General features: G+C 35.3%; 1 protein-coding gene across 1 annotated transcript; it reads right to left on the bottom strand.

The window, feature by feature from the left end:
* Positions 1–6,252: 6,252 nt before the first annotated feature.
* Positions 6,253–8,868, bottom strand: LOC120181125 (BEL1-like homeodomain protein 1). The gene is made up of 4 exons (XM_039186325.1): positions 8,101–8,868; positions 7,540–7,913; positions 7,394–7,454; positions 6,253–7,296 (listed from the first exon to the last, which is right to left on the bottom strand). Exons 1-4 carry the CDS (start codon positions 8,851–8,853, stop codon positions 6,547–6,549), a joined length of 1,938 nt encoding a protein of 645 aa, XP_039042256.1. The 5' UTR covers positions 8,854–8,868; the 3' UTR covers positions 6,253–6,546.
* Positions 8,869–9,111: the final 243 nt, after the last annotated feature.

Below are 9,111 nucleotides of genomic sequence, written 5' to 3'. Positions count from 1 at the left end.
TCGGTTCTTGACAACTATTATACTTATTTAGTGGTTGCAATATTGCTTTTACTATTTTTAACCCTCGAATAAACATTTTTAGCTAAGAAAATGGGAAATGTTTTGTCATCTATTTTTAGATATTAATGGTTCTTTTTTTTCCTATCATGAGCCCTTTTGTGGCATTTGTATAAAAAAGCGCCGTTATAGATCATACCTTTTGTGGTGTTTGTATCCAAAAACACCACTATCGATCTCACCTTTTGCGGCGTTTGTATCCAAAAACGTCGCTATAGATCTAACATTTTGTGGCGTTTGAATCCAAAAACGCCGCTATAGATCCGACCTTTTGCGGCTTTTGTTCCAAAAACACCGCTATAGAAATGCCGCTATAGATCTTGACATTTTGCGGCTTTTGTTCCAAAAATTCCGCTATAGATCTTGACATTTTGCGGCGTTTGTTCCAAAAACGTCGTTATAGCTATCGACCTTTTGCTGCGTTTGTTCCAAAAATGTCGCGATAGATCTTGTTCTATTATGACGTTTTTTGTTCTCAAACGCCGCTAACTTTAGCAGCGTTGGTATGGTCGGCGCTTCTTGCGGCGTTTTTCCTATCGTTGCAAGTGCTTTTAGTGGCGCTTAAAAATGCCGCTAGGACTAAAAAAAGGCCGCTAAAACACTATTTTGCTGTAGTGAATCAATAAAAAAATGGTTGTTCCTTGTTCCCATATTTAATGGGGTAAGCGGGAGGTAAGATAGTAGGTTGTCCCCAACACCAGGTTGAGAGCAGCTTCCGTAGAAGACCTCCGAATTATGAAATGCCCTCCGTGGAACTCGATCCCACGACCTCAAGGTTAAGAACTTTGTGCTCTACCAACTGAGCTGGATAGTCATCTCAATAGTGGATCAATAGTGGATTCTAAATTAATTAAACTATGAACTCCAAATTTCCAAATTTTAAAATAGGGTAATCAACTAGGTATTAACTTCTGGGCGTTGTGGAGTTGCTAACCCTTCCCTATGCTTAACCAACTCCTGAACTTAGTTTCTGGTTTTCACATACTCCAAACTTGGTGTTTTAATAAAAATAAAATGTTTTATTAAAATTAACATGTTTTTATGATGTTCTAACGACACCTTATAATAGTTGGTGGTGACTCCCAATATTTCATAAAACCATTTCAAAAACTTTATCGTTGCAACCCGTCGAACTTTCCAATAGGGGCCGGTTGCGACAATGTCTTTCATGTCTAAAGCTAATTTGATCCCATCAATGAGTTATCTTTGAGCTCGAACAAATTCTAAAATGGTTTTATACCTTTCACCGTACAAAGTATTGTAAGGTGTCATCCTTATATTTACTTTCTAATTATCATTATAAGCATCTATGCCAACGACTAATACTTTTCCTACAAGTCTTCAAGTTTGATCACATAAGCTCCAAATATATCTTTTGAAATCTGTATTGTTTTCTCCAATTGACCATTAGTAGACGGATTAAAAACAATACAAGAATAATCAAATCGACGTCTTAACATCTTATGCAAGGAATCTCTAAAAATCACAAGTCTCAGATCTCTATCATATATACTCGATTCTGTTAATTAAAAAATCAAACAATATATATATATATATTTCAAATAATATCTATTTGAACTGCAATAAAATGCAGACTTCATCAGTCTATCTTCAATTGCTCATATCATATCCATTCATTTTTATTAGGCGTCATTGAGCACGTCTCAAGTCTATTACAACTTTATTTATTTATACAGCAGAATAAAAATAAATTGTAATAATCCAGCCGAGACCTGGTATTTACTTTAACATGCTGACGAGTCATATACTTTGTTATGAAATCAATCACGACTCTTTTTATATCTGTCCATTATTACCGACTTGAAATTCTATTATATTTGTTACCTTTGGTCGCATTGTCAATAGATTGGATTGAGAACACTCGTTTTAAATTATTATCATCAAGAGCATATATTTTATTCTGATAATAGAGACATTCATCGAACTTGACGTTAAAGTGCTTTTGTTTCACCATTTTTGGTCTTGTCAAGCATTTCTCATCATCAAATATTTTGAACTTTAATAACTAGTATACTATAACATCTTTCATCGTATCAGATGGTGACACCGTACTTTTAGCATAAATACCAAACTCAAGATTGTGTGTTGGTTCTGAACTTCATCTCTCTATCTAATGGCAACCTTGGTAATTTTTCTGAAAACACCCCAGAAAATTTCGAATCAAAATGTTACTCAAGTCGACCCCTATAGCTAAGGTATCCAAAATATGAACTAATTAAATTTAGATGCAGTAATCTTTTCGCCTGTATTGTTAAGATCGTATTTCTCAAACAATTCAATCCATTGCCTAAAACAATGATTTCTTTTCAAACCTTTAAGATTTAATATTTTAAATTCATTTTAAAGTCGCCGAAAAATAATTTCATCAAGTTAGTTATAGGATTGATAATTATAACTTCACACAATATCAATTCCAAAATTTCTTCGGTTTATTTATTGCTCGAACCGATTGATTTTGGAGATGGTCGGTTGGTTTGTTGAACCAGACTTCGCCGATGACCTGAAAATGGTTGAACAATCGGTCGGGGAGATTTAGGTTTAAAATCTCTAGATCCTAAAACTAAAGGATTCACTTATTATCATCATCATCATTATAGTATTCGGAAACTCAACTCCAAAATATTGGATATAATGACACTTAACCTAATAAAATAATGATAATATATATTGCTTTGAAATCCACCAATTAAAACTATTCACTTTACAATCGAATATCCATATATAAATTCGAATATAAAACAAGTTATTTTAAATATTTGGTCGACACTCCAAGTTAATTATAATTTTTAAAACACACTCAATATTAATATACATATAATACTTTGCCAATATATATATATATAGAATCTACTTTAACAAAAACTGAATACACGCGTACACATAACAATAAATCTCTTTAAAATATGATTTCATATTCAAAAATTGTTTTTGGAATAATCACCCAGTTCAAAACCAATACAAGACACTCTTTATAAGATAATTCTTTATAATACTCGATAACATGTTTGAAAATATTAGATTTCGTAGAAAATCAATCGAATGTGTCTAACCGGAAAAAATTATTTAATATAAAATAAAATATTAATTAATAAAAAAAATTAGATTTAATCCTAGGAATTTGAATTTTAAAATTTTGGGGTGTTATGTTTGATGATTCTTTTTGCTCAGGGGTTTCTTTTCTTTTCTATTTTTATTCCCACTTTCCATTTTTCTTTTCTATTGAGTTTCACGGGGAAGAAGGAAGGAGGAGGAAGAGAAGCTGAGAAAAAATATAAAGAAAAAAAAGGGGGAAATAACAAAGGAAAGAGGGGAAAATTATATTTTTCTAAAGTGAAGTAATTAGAGGTAATTTGACCTAAAAATCACCCTAAAAATCAAATATCTCCGATCAGACACATTTTCCCAAATATTTACCGATATAACACTCTTTTGGAGGAGAGATAAGGAGGCGCGTTTCACCAAAAGCGTCTTAGGTGAAAAAAAGGTAAGGTGTTTCCGTGCAACGCGCCTTCCAGGGATTTTGCTGACCTGGAGCCACGGTGGACTCGCCTTTGAAGTCGCATTTCGGGACACGCGCTTTTTATTCCCTGATTAAAAAAATCACAATTTTTTGTTGGGATCCTTATCGGGTTTGAGTAGTTGTGTCTACATGGTGTGATATGATAAGATCTGATATCAAAATTTCAAACGACTATCATATTTCAGTCATCATGTTAACCTCAAGCTTAAACGATCGTCAATTTTTAATGGAAAATTGATTCTTTAAATTTAGTGTAAAATACACAAATGGTCTCTTGATTATAGGATATTATTTTATTTAGTTCCTTGACTATTAAAAGTTACAAATTGATCTTTCGACTATATAATATTACTTTGTTAAGTCTATTGACTATTAAAAGTTGAAGGTTGTTTAAGCTTGAGGTTAACATAATGACTGAGATATGATAGTAGTTTGAAATTTTGATATCAGATTTTATTATATCACAATCAACATGTTAACGTTCAGCTTAGAATATCGTCCATTTTTCAATGGAAAAGGACGAGTTTGGAATATAATGAATAGTCATGTGATCATTTTATAACTTTAATAGTCGGAGGACTCAACAGAACAACACTCTATAGTCTGATGACCATTTTATAACTTTTAATAATCGATGAACTTAATAAAGTAATACCCTATTTATGTATTAAATAAAGTGGTACCATTTTATAAATTTTAATTTTTTTGACAATGCACTCTGTGCAGAAATAACTGTTAGAACCCGATAAGGAAAATGATAAGATTAAATTAAATTTGTATTAAAATAATTGTAATTTTTTTAGATTTAGAAACCCAGCAAAAAAAACCAAAAATCCAAGAATGAAAAGCGCGTCTCCCGAAACACACCTTTAAAGTCACGTCCACTGTGGTGCCAGGTTAGCAAAACCCCTAGAAGACACGTCCCGTGCAACACACCTTTTCTCTCCTCCAAAAGAGTATTAGATCAGTAAATATTCAGTGAAAGGTGTCTAATTAGAGATATTTGATTTTTAGGGGTATTTTTTGGTCAAATTGCCGTAATCAGATAAAATATTAAAAGATCCCTAAGTTTTTGAGAAATAACATTTAATGATTTTTTTATGGAAAATAGATATATGTAGGAGAATGTCACCTGAAGTCATTTATTGAAAATAATATAAGGAGATATAGCATAACAGAGATTAGGGGTGCTTAACGAGTTGAGCAGTTCGTCAGCAATTCGAATTCGACTCGGTTAAAGCTTGATAAAAGCTTGATTCAGGTTAACTCGATTCGAACTCGAGTTCGACTCGAGACCTTAACGAGTTGAGTCGAGCAAAGTCTAACTCGATTTGATAAGTTCACGAGCAATTCGTTAATTTTTTTATATAAATTTTAGTAGTTATCTTAAAAAATATTTTATTCAAAAAATTACTAATTTATTTATAGATAATAAAAAATAATAAATTATTAATCCATAAATTTTTAATAAACAACAAAATACTAAATTATTAATTAATATTTTACTATACCCAAAAATCAGACGTTTATTTTTTTAATATATTTGTGGATTGTTACGTTTAATTCAGACTTTGAAATTACTTCATACAATCTTTTGATATTTTTCGGTTAAATTTATTAATTTATGTTTGTATTAAGCTATATATTGTATTAGTAGATTTTACCTATAGTTAAGAAAATAAGGTAACAATTTTGCTGAACTTAACAAGCAATGAGCATCAAGCTTAACGAGTAGCAAACTTAACGAACAGTGAGTAGAGCAACAAGTTTTTTAACGAGCAAGAGTCGAGCAAAATTTTAACGAGCTTAAAGAGCTCGTTATACTTGATCTATGGATTTACAAGCGAAATATCGGTTATTATACACTGATATCGATACCGTCCAAAATTGTTATTGCATGATCGCAATACTCGCAATGAATGCAATATTATCCGCTATGTCCGCAATTGTGATAAATGTAACATAACTGGCGCGATCGCAACTGATATTTAGATCCCTGCTTGTATATGTCAATTTTGGCTTGAAGTGCCTTTTCCGAACTCCGGTGAGCCTCTATGATGCTCTGATTAACAATTAGAGCAAAACTCTTGAATGTTGCTCTTGCAACTGCAAAGAGCAAGAGTTTATTCAGTGTTCTAAAGTCGTCAGCTGATGAGCAGGTTGAGTACACGGCAAAAGAATATGATGATTCCCCAGTGATGAAATCAAATCCCAGGTAAAGATTGTGTGGGGAGCCTGTTTCCTAGATTTAACAATCTGTTAGAAGCTTTCTTATGTGAGCCTCTGATTGGTTTCCGAGGCAGGAAAGATGATATCATTTTCACTCCTATTTCAGTCATAGTGTTACACGGTTACAAATGTTGTCATAATTTATTTCTTAAAAATAATTATATTTTTATATTACAGATCCAGTTGCGATGTCATGATGACCTTTAAAAACATTACGATCCAGCCGTTGCCATGTGTTGCTGCCATAATTTAATAATATGATTTAAGCTGAATTTTTGCGGAACCGTTTTATGGAATTTGCTAACAGTTGGGGGTGGATGCATCCCATTAAATAGTTGATGTCATGCATCAAGTCCTATAACTGAAATAATTGAGACCAAGTTGAAATGGTTTTGAAATCCATGAAAATTGTAGACTAGAATTGTACCCAAATTGATTTACTTGTATACCAAGTAACTAATTTATGATACCAATCCTCAGAATATACAAAATTAATATACAATCCTCAAAATATATGGCTGAAATCCTAAACTGGCTAAGGACTCAAATTGTGCTGTCCAAAGTATATATCTATACTAACACTATATTTTCTTCTTTCTTTATACTACCATGCATTTTACTCGTTTCCCTAAAGGAGAGAAAATGGACAATAAATAGTGAAAAAGAGGACACCCTTCTTCCCCTATAAGTTTCTTGAATCTGAATTGGAATCATATTCATCAGGAAACAAAGTTGGGTAACAATTGCGTGGCAAACCTTTTTTGGTTCTCGATGTCGATGTTCTCGTATGCAGCGGAAGAGTGGGGTGCGGAAGTGTTTATAGCACCAAACTCATTTGGTTCGCCAATGTCGAGCCTCCTCCCCATTTGCAGGCTTTGGTTTGGTAGAAAAGTTTGGTGAGTTGCGGACAATGAGAGGTTTTCACAACGGGGAAGACCGAGAGTGAGTGAAACACCATTACCAGGGAACCTTGGAGCGAACTGTTCCGCATCGAATCTCACCATTTCTCCAATAGGATATTGCCCGAAACCTGCTATGAAATTTGTATTGGTTCCCATAAATGAGTATCCCTCTTTGCCAAACTGCATGGAGACCTCATCGTTTGCCTCTCTTTGCTTGATGTTCAAGTTTATAGATGGCACACTAGTTGGTGATTGCAATACTACTTCGGTGCTCCTTGATTTCTTAGGACTCCCTTGAGTGATCCCTTCCAATTCTGATGACCCGATGAACGAAAACGCTAACTGGTTTTGGACATTTCCTTTGAGAGGAGATGCCGACGCCATGGAAATTGTCATCGATGAACTTTTATCCTGGTTCTCTGCTGGTGCTGGACTTTTGTCTAGACCAGAGGATTTGGATGCTGAATCTTCAACATTCTGTTCTTGCCCCTTGATTTCCTCCAAGTACATCTCTTCCACCATTGGCTTCCAAAGCCGAACTCGAGCATTTATGAACCAATTAGATACCTAAATGATCACAAAAAGGCATCATCCATTTAGACATGCCACAATTGGACAACTCAAAGCAATGCTGAACTCAAACAATATAGAATTTAGCCTGTACCTGGCTCATGGTAAGCCCTGTTTGTTTAGCCAGCATGTGTTTGTCCGAGTCTTTAGGATATCTGAAATACAAATAAACAAAATCAGACATTTAGGAAGTTGAAGGTATGTCATTGATGAATGCACGGGAATCATTCAGAGGATTACGGGTGGAGAAAGTGTTCGAAGAGCCAAGCTCGAAGAACCGAAACCGATCTTTCCGGTAATCCTCTTTGAGGTCTCCAAGCATTGTGTTTGATCATCCCCAATTGCTGAAGTGCTCTTTGTTGCCGAAGGTGATGATCCACAAACTTAAGCCTCGACCCCTCTGTCTTCCCTCCTAGGCAATCTTCTTCACCTAAGCTTTTATTTACAGCTTGAATTCGACCGAGTATCGCGTCTTTCAAACACCGAAACTGCTTAGAGATGGTCTTTAATGCAAGAGACGTATATGTTTTAGCAGAGCCGATTCCAGCTGATTGCTCAAATGAGGGAATAACAATCTGCATTTGGTGATGGTATTGCCTGTACCTTTGGTCCACCTGGGAAAACAATATCACGGTTAAGCAAAATAAAAACACACAATTTTTTCCCAGAAAACAAAATTGTTTTCTTATACGCTTTCACTTTCAAAAGAATCAAACCAAACCCACCAATACATATAGACATACAATTATATACAAATCGACAATAATACATTTCTATATTTCATACACATAATTTCCATACCTCATCAAGCATGCTAATTAACTTTGCTTTCATCATCTGAATTTCTTGCCTCTCAGCCGTGCTCAGCTCAGTATTGCGCTTCCCACCGGCCTCCCCGTCTGCAGAGCCATCTCCGACCACCGCCGATGATTCTCCGGTAGTCTTGCTGCTGTTGTTATGATTTCTACTAGTACCCTTTTTAGCCAATTCACTCTTTGTAATCCCACTATTGTTGACATTAACAACCTCGTCAAGAAGCTCTTGAGCAGCCTTCAAGTATTTAGAGCTCGCCAACACACTTTGTATACCCGAAACACCGTTGGTCACGGCTGAACCAGAAGAGGCGGAACAGCAGGAAACCCGCATGTCCCCACCCGGCACTGCTTGAGCCTGTGATCCATAACAGGGTTGCTGTAGGGAAGAAAGGGTCAAAGACAGTCCCTGCGGAGCGCGTGGCATGTCACGTGCCGGTCCAGAAGGGTCTATCGAGTTGTACAAGTTGTAGTGGACGCGCTGTAGGAGGCCATGCAAGGAGGAGACGGCTTCTTGGTTGGAATCTGAGGTTGTAGGAAGAGGGATGCCGATGAGTTGCTGAGCGTGGGAAGAAGATGGAACGTTAGGAGAGAGGGAGTTGAGGAAAACGAGGCTGTTCGGAGGAGGCGCCTGCGGCAGAGGGGCGGCGGAGTACTGAACATAGGCAGGGTTCATAAGTACGAGGGTTTGAAGATCATCCATCGCTTGGATTTCAGGGTTCCCATGAAAGTACGTCGCCATGAAAAGTTGAGAAAGAAAATCTAATATACTTTTATAATCTGAGAGGAGTCTAAATCTACCTCTCTGAATATGATATATGATTCGGTATCAAAATCAATTCAATTCCAATATCATCAAAAAGAGTCTTTTTCTTTTGTCAGACTGAAAATCTCTGCAACTCCCTCATACTAGAAAGAAAAAGAGAGATGATTTTTGTAATTGAAGTTGAAATTTATAAATAAAAAGGGCATTTTTTTAAATTAAAAGGAAATAAATATT

This window comes from Hibiscus syriacus, unplaced genomic scaffold (assembly GCF_006381635.1).
Source record: "Hibiscus syriacus cultivar Baekdansim isolate YM2019G1 unplaced genomic scaffold, ASM638163v2 tig00112508_pilon, whole genome shotgun sequence".
Classification (NCBI taxonomy): domain Eukaryota; kingdom Viridiplantae; phylum Streptophyta; class Magnoliopsida; order Malvales; family Malvaceae; genus Hibiscus; species Hibiscus syriacus.
This window is presented reverse-complemented; position numbering and strand designations above follow the sequence as displayed.

Excerpts from the sequence above, each read along its gene's own strand:
- LOC120181125 (XM_039186325.1), bottom strand. The coding sequence starts at position 8,853 with ATGGCGACGTACTTTCATGGGAACCCTGAAATCCAAGCGATGGATGAT. Across the intron at positions 7,914-8,100 it reads TAATTAGCATGCTTGATGAG|GTGGACCAAAGGTACAGGCA; the intron begins GTATGGAAATTA and ends TTGTTTTCCCAG. Across the intron at positions 7,455-7,539 it reads TTCGAACACTTTCTCCACCC|ATATCCTAAAGACTCGGACA; the intron begins GTAATCCTCTGA and ends TTTGTATTTCAG.